The sequence below is a fragment of the Agelaius tricolor genome, unplaced genomic scaffold, assembly GCF_023055355.1.
Source record: "Agelaius tricolor isolate 1412-34295 unplaced genomic scaffold, bAgeTri1.0.p SCAF_2, whole genome shotgun sequence".
In the NCBI taxonomy this organism is placed as follows: Eukaryota; Metazoa; Chordata; class Aves; order Passeriformes; family Icteridae; genus Agelaius; species Agelaius tricolor.
The window spans coordinates 24,690,750-24,711,350 of record NW_027269262.1 but is presented as its reverse complement, the minus strand read 5'-3'; the positions used below and the strand labels follow the sequence as shown (position 1 = coordinate 24,711,350).

Here is a 20,601-nt window from a genome sequence, read left to right as displayed (position 1 = left end):
TCTACAGGTTCCAAAGCAGCACAGAATTGTTCCATAACCTGGCTGGCCACACCACATGAAAGATCCATCACATCATCATCCACACATGAAAGATCACATGAAGGGAGAGACAATTCATCTTTGCAGAGCTAAAGAATTTGAACTTAGGCAATGACATAAGAATTCTTTTTTCTCACATTAATTTCCATGCAATCATCATAAAAGCCAGTTTTGTCCACCCCTCAGCTTTCATGTCCTCAGTTTTCTTATCTAGAAGAAAAGTTAAAGAAATTTAACTATTGAAAAAATTGTTAATAGTTTGTGTTGGTTTTGTTGTTGTTGTTGTTAAACATCCTGTTCATGCAGTATTTGGGAAGAATATGTAAAATATCTAAGAGGAAAGAAATGTGGCAAAGTAATTCATAAACTGGAAGCTTTCAATGGAGGGAAAATCTATGGCAGATTCTAATTTTTATATTCAGTATTTGAACAGCAGTGTCTAAGATATTTAACAAATTATTTATGCTGCAATCAGAATCAGCAGTCTTTATTATAATTCTTTTATTTTTATATAACATAGTACTTCTTTGTATGTATATACCTTTGTGGGTACTTTTCATCAGTTGAGCTTATATATGATGTACTACATTTTTTTGAGTAACTCAGTGAACTAAAGTACTCTCTTGAGAAATTAGTCATAGCTACTTAACTTTGTCTTCATTTGCTTTTAAATACATTCTATTTTGATAGTGAAGCACTAGACATCTGATTACTTGATATTCACTGAAAAAATACCTGTGCTTGAATGTAAAATTTCCCCATTGCCAGGAAGCACACAGAGGAGTTTTCTGTAGGTCAGAACAGACTGAGGAGACATCAGCCATGATTATGTTCCTTAAGTGATTAGAGATACTTCCTGATGGTATCTTGGTGTTCCTTGTGCTAATTTTGACTCATATTTAGATCACTTTCTTTAGACATGGAATTTATTCATTGATAAAACAGAAACTTCAGCACAGAGTACAGTTAATGGATATATCTGAAGGGATGCAGATGGCCCACAAGATAGATTTGCCTCTCTCTCCACTCTGACTGTACAGAGGGATGGGAACTTCTGCTGTGTTGCTCAGTGTTTCCATATGGTGAATTGAGTGGGAGCTTAGTAGAATTTATGTATACTGTGGGGTTTTGGGGTTTTGGTCATACAGTGCCTGTTTGTAAAGGGTGTGAATCAGGTTCATGCAATACTGTCTTTGAGGTCACTCTGGTCTTTTTCTGCTGTTGATTTACCATTATTATTTACACTCTTTTCCACAGCTCAGGCTTGTCCTCCTGGGAGAAATCCCTAACCATGTTGTGTCATTGATTCGTGAATTCTCTACACAGGTTCTCAGCTACAGTTTTATCTGCACAGTTATCAGAGCCATCACAGAAAGGTGGAAAATTTTTTACCAGAAGATCCACCACAGCTTTGCTTATTATCTAATACAGATCTAGGGTTGGGGAGAGAAAGGGATGAGGCGGGGGAAAAAATAATGGGGGAAAATACACTGCAGAGTTCTATCCTAGAGAAAAGTAGATTGGTCTGACTCAGGATTTCATTCCACATGCTTTGGTACTGGCAGGATTCACAGCATGGCATCTTATCAGAGAAGGTGCCTGAACAGAAGAAACCTTTTTTATGATTGCATATTGATTGGAGTACTTGCTTAAGAAGTGGGAAGCTCAGTTAGGTTTTTTGCACTGAGGTAAACTTTGAACCTCTCTCTTCTGGGAGAATGCCTATGAGACTTCAGAAGAAGCCTGGGATGAAGCTCATGTCCAGCTCATGTTGAAACTGGGCTGCAATTAAAAGAAAAATGCAGCCTTGAGAGGGGAGGGATATTAAGGAAGAAGTATATAGTGTTGCTTATTTTGTTTAGTAATGTTAATTGCACTTGCTATTGAACACTCTATTGGCAGGATGCATTTCCCTCAATAGCAGAAATATTCGCTCAAGCCAGAATAAATACAGGCAAAAAAATATGTTTAGAAAGTAGTTCATTCGTTGATTATTTTTTAAATTTTATCCCTTAGTGACACATTTCTGAATTAAATCCATGCTTGCCTAAATAATCAGGGTGTTTTAAACACAGTTTCTACCTGCATATTCACTTACACTTTTACTTGTTACATCTACACTAAGTATGGCAGTGGCTGAGATACCTTGCACTGTCTTCCAGCTGCTTAATTCAGGTACTGGAAGCCATTGCAGAGCTTCATGTGGGCTGAATTACCCCACTGAGTATCTGAAAAGCCTGGTTAATTAGCTTCCTTGCCTGTCACTCGTTTCCATCTATTTTCTCACTTCAGCTACTTCAGTCATAAAACTGTAATTTGTTTTTCTATGACTGTGAAGATGATACTCATAATTTACTCCTCCATCTACCCATTACAGTATATTTTTTTAAATTTTGATTGATTATATTCCTGAAGTTTTGCTTTAAATGGTCTAGAACTTTATGAAGCTGGACAATTCATTAATAAGTGTATGTGCAGACTTTCAACAGTGACATCTAACTAGAGATTATGACAGCACACTGTTGATTTCAGTTCAATTCACTGATCATTTATTACTAAACCTTCCTGCTATGTATCTCAGCATTTTCTATGCCCAGCAGTCTTTATTTTCAATCATTTTTTCTACTTCATAATTTCATTTTAAAACCCTTCAATGATTGCCAGTTGGAAGATCCTTACCCCTGTACTGTGATCTGTCATGCAAGATCTTTGTTCACTAATACATGTCTGCTGACATCAAAGCAGAATCAAGCAATTGTGATTTACAAAGAAATATAAAATATTTTTAGGTCAAATACACCATGATCTTATATGTTCATGGGGTTTATTTTAGATTATTGGCTGTTGCAAAATGTTTAATTTAAACTATTTCTTATTTCTCTACTTTATAACAGAAGTTCTTCAGAGAAATATGTAGATTTTTCCCCTTGTGTTTAGATTTATCTATTTTAGAAAAATTTAAGAACTCATGTGTTACTTTTAGAAACATTAAAATGCCATGATCTTAACATTTTAGGAAAGAAAAAAGTTCTACCAAATTGAAAACATTGATCATTTTTGCAGTAAAGGTGAATAGCTCCTGCTTTTAGCTTTGTGGAGCCATGAAAGGTGAGATGTCAGAAATGTCACAGATGGAAGAACAAGTATTGCATGTAATGATGTTAAAACCTGTGAGGAAAATAAAAGCATACATTTAAGTCTTGCATTTTAATGTTACCATTTATTAAAGAAACATTAAAACTCCATGGGAGGTTTTTTTTGTGGATAAAATGCATTGCACAAGGAGATGGATTTCTGCTAATACAACAATATGTCTTTTTCCTCTGAGCCACCATAGCACCCTGTTGGACATTTTTTCTGATCTGTCTCTTTCACCACTAGCGATTCACAAAAGATTACCTGGTACATAGGTACACCAGGACCAAACCATGAATGATCACCAGGGAAATCTATCATAACCTTCATTATTAGATTAGCTGTGGAGACTTAACAAAATTTTTGCCCCCTTTCTACCTCCTTTTCTTCCAGACCAAGAGTGCTACGACATCATATAGTGCTTGTAATCCGGGGTATATGATACACTAGGGCTTTACAAGGACAGAAAATAGAGAACTGCTTTGAGCAGACTGCAGCTGTATCTCAACTTCAATTTAATATTATCTTTATTATTACTTTTATTATTGAATTAGGAATTGCCTTCATTACTTTACTGTGTTTCTTTTGCTCTGAGTGAGCTCGAATGGATAAATGTGTTTCTTTTATTTGCAGCAATAAGCTGGGTACAGTTAAAAGTATTAACATCATCACACAATATTGTGTCCTTTTCAAAAGTCAAGTGCAGAAAAGGCTTGGATATTTTTAAGCAAACTTATTTCTCATGTTTGTGGGTTGTTGCTTGCAGAGGGCATCTGATGCTGCAAATGTGACCCCCTAAATCTTAAATCTTTAGGTTCTGTGTTTTAGGCAAATGTAATTTTTTGGTAGTAAGGAAAAGTATATTCTAGTAGGCAGCTGTCAGATCTTGCTCCTTAAACACTGCTTATCATCACCAAGGCTACTATTTATAGCTGACTGATGGATAGCAGTGGATCAGGCTGAGGTAAAATGCAGGTCAGGCTTTTCATGTGTGTGGGTGAAACTTTTCACCCCTTAATCATATGGCACTGCAAAAGAAAACATTGCTAAAAGAGCATAGCAATAACACGGCTTCCAATATTGCTATTAGGAGCCCTATCTATTGTTTTACATGAGTAGGTGATAATCCCACCTAATTAATACTCAGCAGTGAGCTCTAACATGAGCTGAAATTCTTTTTTTGGAAAACGTGTACCTCATTGAGTAGGCAAACATGTTGTTCATTTTCATTCCCGTTTAATCCTAAATTAAAACAGTATCCAGCCTAACTGATTCAGTGATTCTATTATTGCTTGGGATGTTGCCACTATTTTTAAAGGCTTTTTGAAAGGTTAACCTTGGCTAGAAACAAACAAAAGCAAAATACATAACTGCAGCAATCTTTCATTGCAAGCTAGGATTAATTTCTCTTAATACATTTAAATAAATTCCCTGACACTTTTTTTTTTTAATCCCCCTAGATCTTGGCAAACGTAATAATTTTTATCTGCGGGAACTTGGCAGGAGCGTACCACAAGCACCTCATGGAGCTCGCGCTGCAGCAGACCTATCAGGACACGTGCAACTGCATCAAATCCCGTATCAAGCTGGAGTTTGAGAAGAGGCAACAGGTAAAGGAACACCCCTGTCTGGGTCTGCTTTTCTGTTTGCACACTTTCCTCCCGTTTGTTGCTATGTAATCCAGCTTGTTAATGGGAAAACACTTACTGAGTTACTTAAACTTCATGAAACATGCCAAGTCTTTTGAACATGGTTGTGCACAATTTCCATCTGACTGTAGGAAAGTGTTACAGTTATTTCTGTTGTCTAAGTATGGCTTTTTCTCACTTGTTCTATGAAAATATTTTATGATAAAGAGAGTTAAAAACACTGTATAAATCCTGTTTGCACAGCGTATCTTTTGTTGTCCTCGTGGAATGAGCTGTGAGATGTACATGTGTGCTTTTGGGAATCTTCAGTTCTTCATGCCCAAGACCAGTGCTGCAAATCACTGCAGGAAGATAGTATTGCACTGTTTTTGAAAAACATTTGAATCCACAATACTGATGAATCATGTGATATAGTTCTAGAGGTCAGGTTTGTTAACAGGAGTTAGGGAAATTGCATAATGATACTGTCATTTATTGCAGCAGTTAAATAAAAGAATTCTCTGATTGCTTTATATAGTTCTTTTTCTCTTTGCAAGTTCTGAACAGTGCCTATCATCCTGACAGATAGATGCCTCATTTAAGAGAATTTGAAATACAAATCAGTTCATCAAGTAGTAAAGAAGATAGCTGCATTTTGCTTTGAAGGTCACCAAGACTCAAACTTCCATGAACTGTTAAGGATCAGAGAATAAAGACACTGACAAGTGACTGTGGTCACAAAAATGCTTGTGTGTACCTCGTGAGTCCCAGCTGACCTTAATTGTCATGTCTGCCTCACAAATGCCTGTATCTGCTTTAAATTAAGGTTTGCAAGATCCATCACCAACACTTTTTTTTTAAAATAAGCAAATGGAAATTCCACACCAGGACTTTACAGGTCAGAGGGCTGTCCTTATTCTGCTGGGCACTTGGCTTGCATATTGGCTGAAGTTGCTGCAAAACGTTTCATGTAATCTTAAGGAGAACAGTTTATAGTAAAAGCAAGTTTTGATGATTAGATACAAAATTTGCATAAGGCACTATTGCAGGAGAGATTTGTAAGAGCAAACAACCTCTGCCTCCAAAGCTGTGTGCAGGGAATGGGTGGACTTTGAGCTCAGTTGTAAGGGCCTGGGTTTCTATATTGGTAGCTTTTCCCTTCAAGATTGGGAAACACATTGGTTTATCTGCAAGAAGCAGGAGCGTTGTGTTACTGGACACTGAATTCAAAGGAGTAAGGATGCTTTTTGTAAGAAGACAGTACTTACAGCAGACATGGTTCTAGCTGATGTTTTCTGCAAATGGGTATTATTTTTCTAAATATTACGAGTTTTTATGGAAAGTAACTTTGGTGTACTGTCACTTCTGAAGATCTGAAGAAATGATTGAGAACCTGACAGTGAAGAGAAGCAAAACTACCAGGGATTGTGTGACAGATACTTCCTCTTTGGGGTTTGTAGTACTTGTGTTTTAAAAATGCTGTAGCCTAGCAAGATGGAAAGAAGCAAAAAGTGATAAATGTTGTTGTTCTTATATTTATGTTCTTATATTCTTATGTTGTTCTTGTATGTTCTTAATTATATATATGTATATTTAGGTGTGTGTTGTCATGTTTGTGTTTTGATAGGAATAACTATCACTTTAGTTAAGACATCTACACAGCCCTAAGTAGCGTATTGCAGGGCTGGATCAGTAACAGATGGGTCAATGTCTTACTGGAAAAAAGTCAAGTATTCTGTGGAATCAGTGATCTTTTCAACCTCCAGTGAGCTCAAAAAGAGCTCATTAGATCTTCAGATCTTCTATAGATTTCTTTGGCCTTTATCTCCTCAACCCCTTAATATGTGTCCCTTATCTCCTGTCAAGTTTTTTCCAACCAAAAAATGAAGACTTGTACCTCCATATCATCACACTTAGGAACATTAGGTATTCAAATGTGAAAAGGTAAAATGAGGATTCATTTCATAAGATGGCTGGTTTTTTTCCCTCAGGATTAACACACGTCTTTGTTTGCAGACATTAGTTCAGAAGTGGATGTACTGTAGTCTGCTTTTAACACTGCTTGTTTTGCCAGGAAGATACAAAAGATCATCCACATTGTTACTATTCAGGAAGCAAGTCAATCATATTGGTGACTATTTTTAGAGAACTGGGATACAATGAAGAGCACGGTGCATTTTAAAAAGCATTGGTTTTGATCAAAGCCTTTATTAGCCTGTAAAAGGTTGTAGCATGACCCTTCATTCTACATCTCTGTAACAGGAACAAAAAAATTAATTTAGTTTAATTTACTTTGCATAAGCTGCTTTTGTATAAGTGCAGAGCGTAGGATGTACTTCTGAATGGTTAGGGCTCCAGGTCAAATTTGCACATTTTTGCAGATCATGGATGTCATGTATTTTATAATTGTTTTCAAAAGATGTACCATTTATGTTTCAAATTATTATGTGAATTTCCTTTTATGTTATTTGAGAGTAGACTCATACAAATGTAGACTACTGTTGTTTTTCAGTTATTGGGGTTTCTTTTGTGTATCTTTGAATAGGCTTTTTGAGAACACCATTTTGATAGATCAGTAGATAAGTATATTAAAATACCACTAAACAATTATGTCAAAGAACTCAAGAGAGCCCTCAGATTCATTGTTTTCAAGTGAGACCAACGTACATTAGAAAAAGGTGAAATGGGGGGTGTGTGTATACTGAGGTACAAGTTAGACATACTGTACCCACACCACTGTGTATTTCTGCTGTTGGGGCACAGCAAAGGCTGGGTGCCCCCAGAGGGATGGGAAGCTGTGGGTGGTGACACCTCCCAGCAGGGCAGGGGCCACTTTTGAACTCCTGTGGTAGAAAGGAGTATTTTCAAAGCCCACTTTGCTTTTTCGCACACACCTTTTATGTCTTTTCAGAGTTTATAAAGGAGAAATGTGGAACTATTCTGACCTCTTTTTAATTTGCAGCCTTGTTCCAAGATACATATTTAAAATAGCCTCTCATAGTGTTATTTGTCTCCCTGATAAAAGTCTGGCTGACAGTTTGTAGGGGTAATGACTCACTGGTGCTGAGTGCAAGATCTTAACGCTGACAGTGGTATAATTGCTCTTCTCTCTCTCTTCTGGGGCTTTGCATCGTGAGACACAGGAATATACACTGAGAGGTTCTTACAACATTGCAGGGGGGTGTTCATAAGGTGTTGGTGTTCAGTGAGTTCTCTGAAATGCTGTCTTTGAGAAGGAGGCAGTATAATAATGGTTTTAGAAACAACACTCAGGTAGCAGATGAAAATGAATGAGGTTTCAAATCATTGAGTGGGATTTTGATTTTTTTTTACTGAAACATGGTGAAGCAATGCCATTCATTAGAGGAACCGAAATATTTCAAAATTGTTTTTGAATAAATTTAAACAGAGAAGCCTTATACATTTGTGAAGCTTAAGGCTCTTAGTAAAGAATAGAAACATTGAAATACATAATTTGGAACTAATATATGAAATGCGGATTCCTGCAAGTTTAATCAATGCATTTTAAAAAGTAAGCTACTAATATTTTCATGAATATACAATAGTTTTTCTAAGATATTCCTCATTTTCCTTTTCCTCATAGCTTCACGGCTAGTAAATGGGAAAAACAAAATCTAGTGTTGTTTTTTTAAATTTTAGACTCCATTTATTACTTCAGCAGTGTTTGAGCTCATACACGCGTGTGGTGCTGGTCTTTTCTGTTAATTGATGTGTCAGTGTAGGGGGATAGAATATAAGTAAATAAAGGTAGTATAGAAAGTAATCTTACCCCTAAGGAGTTGCACCTGAGCAAATTATTAAAGATTTAGGAACAGGCCTGACTTTAACAGGCCACAGCTGTAGCCAATGAGAAGAAGAGTTCTATAAAAGAGTGGGGTGGCTGGTTAAAAGGGGAACTGGAGTTAATTGGCTACTGTGAGGAGAAGGAAGAGTCAGGGCTTAGAGGAGTTGCCTACGAGAAATATCAAGGAGGTATGAAACTCTTGCAATAAGGAGATAACAATATGCAACCTTTGCAATATTGCAATATAATGACAACATATCAGTACTAGAAGTAAAGCCTGTTCTGAGGAAGTGTTGAATTTTGCATGGTGGACCACGGGGGAGATGGCTAGAATATGCAAACAGAAACTGGACAGGGTTCACTGAAGGGCTACAGGGGCTGCAGGTCATGACAGATGATGAGACTTGGGGAACTCAAGGTATTTAGCCTGGAGAGGAAAAGGCTTGGAGGGGACAACTAACATCTGCCTGGTACCAAAGGAGCTTGCACAAAAGGTGTGGTCACATTTCTCTGAAAGGCATACAGTGAAAGGATGAGAGACAATAGGCTTGAGCGATGACAGGATAAATGTTGGCTGGAAGGAGATAAAAGATTGTTCCCCAAGAGAAGGGCTAAACATTGGGAAAGGCTGCCTGGAGAGATGCTGGAATCTGTGAGCAGAGAGATTTTGAAGTCCTAGCTGTATCAGATCTTATGCCTCAATTCTTGTGAGCAAAAGAGAGCACGTGATAAATATAGAGCTCAGAATCTCATTAGGCTAATTAAAGTCTTAACAATCTAATGAACATACAAAAAAATCTAGTTACAATAATAATAACTGTCACAGTCCATGCTAATTAACACAAAGTAGCATAAATAGAGCTAAAAATGTTATGCAAAAAATATTGAAGTGTATTGCCCTTTTTCTGTGGTATTACCCTCAGTCTTCTGTAACTATGTACCCCACAATACAGTACTGCCACTGCCATGGGCTTTGTGCTGAGTTTGCAAGGCCCCAGGGTTAAAGCTCTCTGAATTTTTTTTACCTTCCTAGAACTTTATTTTTACTTAACTGCAACAGCAGTATTTCAAGTATAACAAGGTAGTTATAGGTAATTAATTTTTTCTTGTGACACAGCATAGATATTACGTAAATAATAGTAATGAACAACTACTCTGTGAAAAATGAGATATTTACAACTGCAATATAAGGTGGAAAATTGCAGACCTGACATGTTAGTGGAAGCCTTAAGAAATGAACACACAGAATGCAGTGGGGGGGCCATACATGCACGTGGTGATTGGACATGGTGCACAGGCTTGGCACTGCAGACTCCAGATCTATAACTATTTAAATCTATAAGTGACCAGTCACCACTAGTCATTTGAAGAAATCAGATCTGGACCTGGTCACAAGTGTTTTTAGGGGCAACAAAGAGCAAGAGCATAGACTTGCAGACCAGCAAGGAAAGAGCAAGGTATAAATGTGTGTGATCAGATATCTAAAAAGTACTGCGGAGAGATCCTAGATTGAGGAATAAGTAACTATCAGCCTCAACGTCAGCATCATTTTTCTCCTCATAAAGGGCTGCAGATGCTTATGGCTTGCTGAAAGTCTTTCACCACCCCTGCCAGGCTGAAATCCATCCACATTAGGACCCAGAGGAACAGTTAAAGCATGAGACTTCTTTACTAGAAAAAGGGTTGTAAACTAAGAAGTGTCTGCATTACAATTTAAACCGTATTATGACTACTAGGAATTTGCTTTCTTAATATAGAAGTATTTCTTTCTTTATTGCTTTTTTTTCTTTAATTTTTTTTTAATAATTACAGCAGGAGTAATACTGATATTTGAATTAGATTAAGATTTCAGTTATGCTATAAAGAAATGTAAACTAACTATAAATTCTTAGCTTTAGATGTGTGTGGGTGTGTGTACATTATCAGGCTTGTTGCCTTTTAGTCCATAAACCAGATTTTGGATATTATTCTTCATGTGTCTCTCTAGATCCTGAAATTGATGATATCAGTGTTATGAAAGCAGGTGTTTCACAGCAAGAGATCTCAAGTTCATTTGGGAGATGTAAATACTGGTAGTTTGAGCCCCCCTTGCTTTTCAATTTTTTTCCAGAGGGATTGTTTGTCCCACAGTGTCAGGCCTGAGGTACTCCCAGAGCTAAGGCACTGTAGAGAGGCAGCAGGCACATACACAACTAAAGTTTTAGTTTGGTTGCTGCCACAACTGAAAATCAGGCAAGGCAAGCTCAGAGAAGACTGGAGACCCAGTGTTGTATACAGAGTTTGTGGTGTTTTGGTAAAATTGTATTTTCTTGGCTACAGAAGCTCTGAGCAACTTCATCTAATGTTGAAATTGGCCATGTTTGGAACAATATATGGGACTGTGCATCTCAAGAGGTCACTTCCATCCTGAATTTTTCAGTGTGTCTTGGGTTTTCTTTAATGTATTTCCTATAACAGAGTGCTATGGCATACAGGAATACTATGATTTCAGTTAGAAAGAAATGAAAAGGTAAATATCACTTTGAATCATATCCTATAATTTAAAATGAATGTTTTTTGAATCAACAAAAAGTCCTATCAGGTGCATTTTTTCCAGGTGTCTCATACTGAGACTTTGCTTATGCCAGGAATCATGTAGCTATTTTTGATGAGAATAATATTAATTTTGCAAGGGGAATATGTGTTCGTTAAGAAAAGTTATTTGATAATGAAATAGATACCCATTGTTACTTCATTATGTTCAGGTTGTCCAGTCACTGAAGAATTTGAAACAGACTAGTCATGATGATACTACAATAACAAGAGTCTGAAATTAATATTCCCCCAAGGCTCAATATTTGGTACAAATCTGAGACTTTGATTTCAAGTTTTATGTCACAACCAAGACCTGTAGATCAAAAAGCTGTAACAAAGGTAGGATTGAAAGGTACAGAGGCTTCACGTGTGCCTGGCTGGCCAGAGCTTTTTTTAAGGTAGAAAAGATGCTCAGGTTCTTGCCTGCAAAAGGATTGTGTACTGCATTAGCAACCTGCATCTTGGTTATATCCCTGGAGTCATTCTTTCATAATACTTCACTGCTGGAAAAGGTGCTTAGGAGCTTCTGCCCTGTAGAGATGGAGCGGTGAGGAGGGTGGTTGGCAGCTTTCCAGTTTACTACTGTGGAAAACTCCACAGGTCTAAAAAGTGTGGGATACTTCCCATTCAGTGCTTTTTCAGGGATCTGGGAAATGACCTTGAAATTTATAGCAAAACACTATTGATAGATGACCACTTTTCCTAACCATCATTTTCCCAGTTTTTCTCTGCTGAATTGTTTGTAGGAGCTACGAGAGACTCCTTATGTAGAAATAAGGCTTCGTCATGTTTTGAAATATTAGAAATGTGCCTTTCACCCCAGGGAATGTATATTTCACTGTAAGGAGAAGAGATGCCAATATTGGAAGTCTAGTTACCTACATGCAGACACTCATATTGTCCACAGTTCCGAAATTAATGGCTTAGCAAATGCCTTGTGCAAGTATCTACTTCACAGATCAATAGAGACACTCCGATTCTTTCATGTAATCTTTCTTCCTACCTCAGGACTTCATTGTGAGAAAAGGTCATTTAGCATTTTGCAGTGAACTAGATGAGATTTCAGTTGCTACTCTGTGTGTTGATCTGCAGTAATTTATTACATTTAACATGCTCGGATAAACTGATGAGTTATATTGCTTTGTTTTATGAGGAAAATGTGTAGTTTAAGCAGATACTAAGTACCACATTTTCATAGATATCCTGATAATTTGGATGAAATACATAGCTGGCAGGCAAATGTTAATTTTTGTCATGGCACCTGCAATTTTGTCAGCCACATTACAAAAGCTAAAATTAATAGGTGAAAAGTCATTGTTTTGAGAAAGAGAATGTCTTTCGACAGCAAGTCCAAAGTTTTCAATTGTTCATTATTCTCATAATTAATTGCCTCATTTTTAAATTGCCATTTTATTTCCAGATAAAAGTTATTGAAGTTCAACTAGATCCCTTTGTCCTTACTAACCTTGCTATGTCTTTTTCAGATCTCCACGTTAAATATTATTCTCTACAGATAGGGATTACAGGGTACTGTGCCTACAGAAACTACACATAAATCACACAGATTTTGATAATCCAGAGGCCTGATTATTATTATTTGACATATAGAATTGTTCAGTCATGTCATAATTATGTTTATAATATTGTAAATAACTTAAAACATCTTAAAGGATTCTCTGTAATGAGGATTTTTCAAGTATTTGTTCATTTGTATGACCCTGTAATGATTCATGATTTTTTGTATCATTTTTACAGCAAGTGAACTGAACACACTGTTGTCAATTATGTTCACCTAAGGAGATAAAGATCCATAAAAAAGTCTTCTTGGAAGTCTCAGGGACACATTGGTTTTGTTAACAGCAGCATCATGCTGGGAGATCCTGCTCATTTGGGTTATGTACCATGAACTCTCTATTCTGTCCAGAACTACTGCTTTCCAGCATAAATGCTTCTATATTGTAAATAGATGTTTTAATTCTGAATTCATTTCCTTTGGGTGCTTCAAATACCTTGTGTGGCACTGCTCACAAACAGTTATGTATTTTTCTAACATTGCTAACAATCATATGATTTCTAAATCTCTTCTTTATGCCAATCCTAATACATTTTGTTCTTTAAATGATTCTTCACATGGACATTCACACTGGCAGTGCACATAAACTAAACCACTTAAGCTGGGTACATTTGAATCCTGTTTGTCACTGTGTTCTTCCTCCTTGCTTTTCTGTGCTCAGGTTATAATGGAAAGGTGTGGTCACTGTCTTTAAGATCTTCTTGGGAATCTGGCTATATTGGGACTTTTCTAGAAGTTCATGTCTGTGTCCATGGCCTAGTAAAATATTACTTCCAACTCATTTTCGACTGTAAATCAGTTACCTTTCTCTTTTTGTAGTACTCTTTTTCTTTCTTCACTCCGAACCCCTACCTCCCTTTATCAATTTTATGGATCTGAAAGGCTTCATACTGTAGGAAAAACCATTAGGAGAAAATACAACTCTGCAAAATATACCATCCCCAGGTGCTTTCAACCAAAAGCACATGCCAAGTGGTAGATGTCAAGTATAGAAGCCCCCTCAGCTACCTTCTAGGAGCTCAGTTGGTTGTGTTCAAGACTAACTTCTTTCTAAGACCTGCTATGAAAGCTGTAAGAACTTAGAGTACAGTCTCCTCACTCCTTCCCTTAGGAGTTGTTTTTTGCTGGGGCTGTCACCCTTGTTCCCCTGCTGAGGTGCATTGCAGCTGCACTGCAGTCATGTCATTGCCTTCTAACTTGTGAGTCTGGACCCCAACCCACAGATTTGACTTTTGGAAGGAAAAACCCTTTCCTGCCATTTGGAGTGGTCATTGGATTCACCTGTTTGTGCTCCAAGATGGTGTTAGGAAAAGTAATCTTTTCCCATAGGTCACTAAGCTTCTCTTTAGGCAATTCCATTTCTCCTTGAGGTTTTGGTAAGAATTGTGCATGTGGATGCTTAAGGAAATGAGAAGGAAAAGCTACTTAATAATAAGCAGAGGTTCTTGGACTGTGTTGCCCTCAAAGGTGCTCACAGGCTGTGTGCCTTGCCGATTCTTAGAGCTGTGTTTCGTGTTTTATTATATTTTAGCTTTCTTTTAAACAAAAGGTCTCTCAGATTGAGAGGAATGTGAATTTTTATGGGGTGGAAGGGGAGGTGATATGGGCATGGTGATTCTGTCAGTCTTTGAGCCAAGAGGTGTATGTCCCACCTCAGATGCATGGGCATATGCACGCCTACAGAATGGCTGTGTACAGCAGCTCTCAGAGTGTGGGGATGTTGAGGCAAATAGGTTTTTTTGTTAAAAGCATTATGTTTATTTGTTCTTCCAGATTATCAAGTAGCTTTCTGGAAACTTGTGATGTCTCAGGCTTGCTACACAAAATACTCGACATAAAAATATGTTTCTCAGTAAATTGCATTTAGAAATCTTCCAGGAAGTTCGATTGCAAGCCATTCAATCTGTGCTACTGTGCTAATTTTTAAACCAGAATGTTGTATAACAGTAAATCATATGTTTGTATAAATCTAAATTATCACATGAACAGTCATTATCGTTGACAAATGTCCTCTTGTTAAAAAAAAAATAGTCTGATTGCCTCATTAAGGGAAACAAACTCAAGAATTACAGCTGCATTGGTTCTTGAGGTAGTTCTAGTTGAAATGAAGCTTTGTGCATTATTATAGGTGAAAGTAAATGTGACATCTTGATGAAAATTAGACTTTACTAAAATGTGGTAGTGGGGACAGTAAACACCTTCTCTGAACTTCCTCTCCCTGTATTTCCTTGTTTCACTGAAACCTGATACTTGCTTTCTAAATCCTTACCAGAGCTACTAATGAATTCTTTCCGGCCTCCTCCTCTGATTTGAATGTTTTCAGATGGCAGAGATTCAAAAAGAAATAAAAAGGAAAGAGAAGTGAGAGAGAATGCAAAAGGCCACAGGCTTAACTATTTACAACTTTTACATTCATCTCTTTTGTATCTACTGAAACCTATTTTGTGAATTTAATTTGTTGCTTTTAAAATTTGTGTCTAACTGAAATGTTCAAAGAATTTTCATGAGCAGAATTGGAAGCTTAGAGTAAACCCTACTAGATCTGTTTTCAAAATACAATTTATAGAAGGCTTTATTCCTATGTCAGAATGTTTTTTGTACAATATTTAGAAATAATAATTAAAAAACAAGTCTCAGATATGAAGAGGTGACTTCATCTTTCTCCTTGCTTGGAGACCCAGCATACTTGAAGGGACCCAGAGTTTTTGAAACATCCTCAGCAAGTGTCTTAACTGTCTCTACAAAATCTGGAGCTTCTATACCTTTCCTAGATGATGTGTTCCATTCTGCTTTTATCTTTGGGGAATATTTTCCCTTTTGCCTGACTTAATAAGCCACAATTCAATCTAGGCCTGTGAATTGCATTGGATATAAATAAAGTTTATTCCTTTCCCCTTTACAACCTTACGTGTGCCTGAAGGCTATTGGCCCCTCTCAGTTATTGCTAAAGTGATAAAGTAAGTACTAAAGGCAAACAAGCCCAGTTTCCTCCACTGTGGCTTGTAGGACATGTTTTCTTGGCCTTTGAGGCAATTTTGTATTGTCTAACTTTCTCCAGCTGGTCCATGTGATTTTTCTATAATGCTGAATACTTTGGCAGCATTATGGGGTTTTTTAAGTACAATTTGACATTTCAGAGGACAAGGACCTTGGAATATAATGTGCTATTGTCCTTTCACCTTTGCATTTCCAAAAGTTTGTTTAAAAATCAAATTACTGGAGGTCAGAATCCCTAATTAAATCAGTTCCATTGTCTACCAGTGCTGGACTGGAACTGTCTCCACAGTTTCATTTCTCTTTGACCAATCCATTCTAGCAGTTTTCCTGCTTTTAGAGTGTAGTTGCATAAGCCACCTTGCACTTAATTAAAATAGAGAAGTGATTTTTGCTTATTTGCTGTAACCAATATCTAATATAAATATGTAGTATTCATCTTTTTTTCTTCTAGAATGAGAAAGAAAATTGCCCCTGGTGCTTTGAACAACTGCAATTGAAAATGGTTTCATATTTCAAATATTGTTAATATAATTCAGCTGTCTGTGTATGATATTAAACTGATCTAAGAAAAACCCAAAATAGCTCCAACATTGATGCCCTTTAGTCAAATACTGGGAAGTCTGCAAGATCCCTCAAGTCTTGTACCTTGGAATTGCAAGAAATTGTTCTCCCTGCCTTTTTGTAACTTTAGATTCCTCCTTAACACTGTGTAATGTTTTCTTTTTGCAACTGTTTGTGTTTGAAGGCTCTTCCAGTCTAATTCTGTTGACTACGTAAGAGTCTTCTGCTTCCAGCTATTGTGCGTTTGTGGCTGCTCTGTATTTTAATAAAGTGACTGTTGCCTTTCTCCTGTACTGTTATTTATATCCAATGCATTGGATTTTCTATTTTACACTAAGTAATGAAATCTGATGGAGCAAAGAATTGCAGGATGAATTTTCCAAATCCATCACTTTGAGTACCCCAGACCATCCTGTAAATAACTTCATTGAGGAGCATTCCTTTTCCTGTCATTTGCATTTGTGCATCCTTAGTGTTTCTCAGATGTTCTTGTTAAAATGATCTCAAAAGGAATTTTATACTCTTAAATATTCCATTTCCTTCTTTCATGTCTCTTTCTGCCAGTAAATAGGTGTCTTCTTCCATGCTTCCTTTCATCTCTTGGGACAGGTCTTACATTCCTCATGTATATCTCTTCTTTCAAGGTACATTTTGTTTCCTGTAAAATCTTTCACAGAGACCTTTTGCCCTCTGAAAACTTTGACAGGTTTACTCTTTGAGAAAAAAGAAGTTTGACTTCTACTACTGTATTTATTTTGTTTGTTTAATCAGAGTAGTTTTTAAATATTTGTGAATATCTGACATGCAGGTCCTGTTCAGGCTGTATTCAGCATCCTTATCCCCTTGTATTTTTAGATGGCCATTCAATAACAACCTCATAAATGTACAATGACCTGCCTGCTACTCCTCCCTTGATAGTCTGCATAAAGAAGGATAATATATTTTGAAAACACTGAAATGCAAAAGATAAGGTCCCAGCTACTGAATGTTCTCAGCCTCTCCTTGAGTATAAGGAACTGCTCATGAAATATGAGCAAGAGGAGCCGTGAGAGTGTATTTATCTATGGCAAATTTAACAACAACAGGAGGTATGGGCTGGGTCAATGTTACGGGCCATGGTGTGTTGTGGGTCATGCTACATAACCTTACTAGGGGAAAAAAATTAAGCTAAATTCCTTCTCAGTTCTTTAAGCAAATTGTAGAAGTCCTGTAAGTAAGCCTTGATTTATTGCTGAATGTTGTCTGTGAGCATCCCTGCTTGGTTAAAACAGGGGAAAGAAAAACAAAACAAAAGCATATGCCTATGAAAAAGTGCAATAGATAATCTTAGGCAGATGCTTCCCCAGTGATCTGAGTGCAAGAAAGTGTATGACCCAGTTACTTAATGAACCAGAACTGATGTTGAATTTAACCAATTTTGATCTTCTCAAATCCCATGGCACACTTTTTCAACTGCATAAGGTGTGAAAAATAATTTCCTTTTGGTTTTAATTATTGACTGCATAGTTTAATTTTGTGACTGCTTAAGTAAGTCTCAGTCTAAAGCTCAGATTACTGTGCCTGTTTTAAAGTTTCTTCTTCCTTGCTACTTTTATTGGATTTTTCAAGTTCAGTAGTTACCAGTTTTCTCATTATAGGTCATCAAATGTGACTGCTCAAGCAGTAGGGCAGTGCTAAATTTGTGTAGCCTTTTTTAATTTTCTGCTTTTAGCAGCAGTACTGTATTGATGACTTTACACAGGATAATAAATTTTCAGGCTCTAATGGTGCCTAACAGTCCCAACCTTTTTTTTTCAACACTGAATAGGAAGTTTCCTGTAGTATTTAGAGAAAAGTGTAATATTGAGATGCTTTAGCCATGGCCCACAGCCAAACATCTACTGAGCTGCTCACTCATTGCTCCCCAGCCACAGCAGGAAAGGGGTAGAAGACAGGGGGATAAAACAGGAATGGGAAAACCTATACATCCAGACAGGGCAATCATTTACCAGTTACTGCTGTAGGAAAAAAAAGATTTAATCTCCTGAGAATAACGTAGTTTTGGCTAGTTGAAGCCAAAGAGACAGATAATAAAGCCTCATCTTTCCTCCCACCTTTCCCAGGCTCAACTTTGCTCCCAGCTCCCCTACTCTGTTCAAGCACCATGGAGTGGGATAAAAGGTGGTCAGTACATAGGACTGACCTATGTACTGCATAGGTCTGCAGCTGCTGTTTCCTCCTCATGGTTTTCCTCTGCTCAGTGACAGCTCTCCACTGGCTGCAGTTTTATCAGGCATATCCATCTGGTCTGGCATTGGGCTGTAGCATGGATGACTACTCTAGAATGGAGCTGTTCCTCCTCTGCTGATCTTGGTGTTCCCTCTGCTGGATCTCACTCCTTGTTTCCTCCTTTCTCTGTCTGGCTTTTCTTGTCCTTCACACACATTTCCCTGGAGATACCTCCAGCTTTGCTGATGGACTCAGTTGTGTTCTGCAGTGGATTTGTGGCAGAGCTACTGACCTCTTTCCCCAGAGGCCACCTCTGCATGTCCTCAGCCTTGCCACCCATTCCCAATGGAAGCAGAGGTCTCACAGAAGGGGCTTGGGAACCATAACAGCTGCTGGTGGGGCTGGCTGGGAGGGAGCTATTGGTGACAGCTCTTTGTACACTGTATTATGTGCCTTGTGAAACCATGGCCTTAGTCCTCTGAGACCTTTCTTCAATTATTCCCAGTCCCATCTTTTTCCTGGTTAACTTGGTATCATCAGAAAAGAAAATGGCCCCCATAATTTTTCTTGCTCATTTTGTCACTTTACTCTAAAACCTGTTCTACTCTAGCATTAATTTGTATTAACTTCTTTGATTCTACCTCAGAATTGCTACTTCTGCATCTTCCCAATTCCCTCTTTTTGGTAGGAGCATATAGTTACATAGTTTTTATGAGTCTTTCTGCAGTATATTTCAATCTTCCTTTGGCCCTCCCAGTCGGTGTTAAACTCCTCGAGAACAAAAATCTTTCTTTTCTGTTGCTCAGAGAAAGTTATTTCTCCAGAACTTTGTTTTTCATGTTTTTTAATGATTTCATGATCTTCTCTATTCCTAATGTTTGAAAGGAATGTCAGGTTTGGAAGAGTGCCTTTCTCCAGTTACATATATTTGATCCTTTAGAAATGCTGTAGCCGGAGTAGATCCTGACACCTGCCTTCCTTCCCAGTTCTAAGGTTTATTGGCTACTGTGATCTTTCAAATGTGAGAGCACTGAGGGAAAATAATGTTATAAATAGGTTTTGTTAAATTCCCTTTGCTTTATAGGTCACATCTGGTTTTGTTTGTGAGTCAGTCTGTCACAGATACCTTTAATAATGCCCTTTACAGCACTGAAGGGAACCCTCAGGCAGCCCAGGGCTGATAATGCTGCAACAACTGTGGCTGCACGTCTTTTTTTACGTAATTAAGAAAAAGGCCTGGTGCTCACAGGGATTCTGTGCAGCTGTAACACTCTCCACACTGACAACACTCTTTAAAAGCACAGTTACAGTGAAGAGTTTTACTCCAGGGGAGTAACTCCTCATCACTGATTTTGAAGTGTAGGGATTGCTGGGCAAAATCTGTGTGTGAAGAATGGAATTTTAAATTGATAATAACTTCACTTTACCAAATTTACAAAAAAAAAATTAAAATTTGCATCAGTAGTTTTTCTGCATTTTTAAGTTATTCTTTAAGGTTATTTTAAAATACATTCTTCCACAGACACCACACAGTAAGAAGGAACAGTTGTTTACTGATACCATGGGAAAAGATACATTCATCTTGTTAGAGGAGTCATAAAAATAGAAAGAAAGAGTTAGTATGCCTAGTTCTGTTATTGTGACATGCAAATACTTTGCAAATATGTCCAAGGATTTCTGAGGTTTTCATTGTTCTAACAAGATAATATAATCAAAATCACAAGCATTTGGTTTTCTTTTTATACCAGCTTTTTAGATTAAACCTTTCTTTTATACATAATCATTTCTTACTCTAATAATATGTGCCTTCCTAATGAAGTTGGTTGCTTATCTTGTGTGTGTCCTGTGATAAAGTTTCTCTCCATTTTCCTCATTTTGTATAAGCTGTAGGCCTAATTTTTCTTTCCCATATGCATTTTCTGGAGTTCTTGTAAATTATTGTGTGCATCTTCAGTGAGTTTGAGGAACAAACAGTATGTCACAACCCAATTTAGTATCAGTAGCATATGAATAACATATTGCTCTTAGCTGAAGCCCCATTGCATTTTATATGCAAAAATCAATTAAATATTATTGTTGTT

General features: G+C 37.3%; 1 protein-coding gene across 2 annotated transcripts in view; it reads left to right on the top strand.

The window, feature by feature from the left end:
• ADCY2 (adenylate cyclase 2) overlaps positions 1-20,601 on the top strand; it is a 203,965-nt gene that overhangs the window by 94,741 nt on the left and 88,623 nt on the right. For both annotated transcript variants that reach the window (XM_071454599.1, XM_071454607.1), the window contains one exon: positions 4,635-4,784. In XM_071454599.1, coding sequence (XP_071310700.1) covers positions 4,635-4,784 — 150 coding nt within the window. The remainder of the gene's footprint in view (positions 1-4,634; positions 4,785-20,601) is intronic.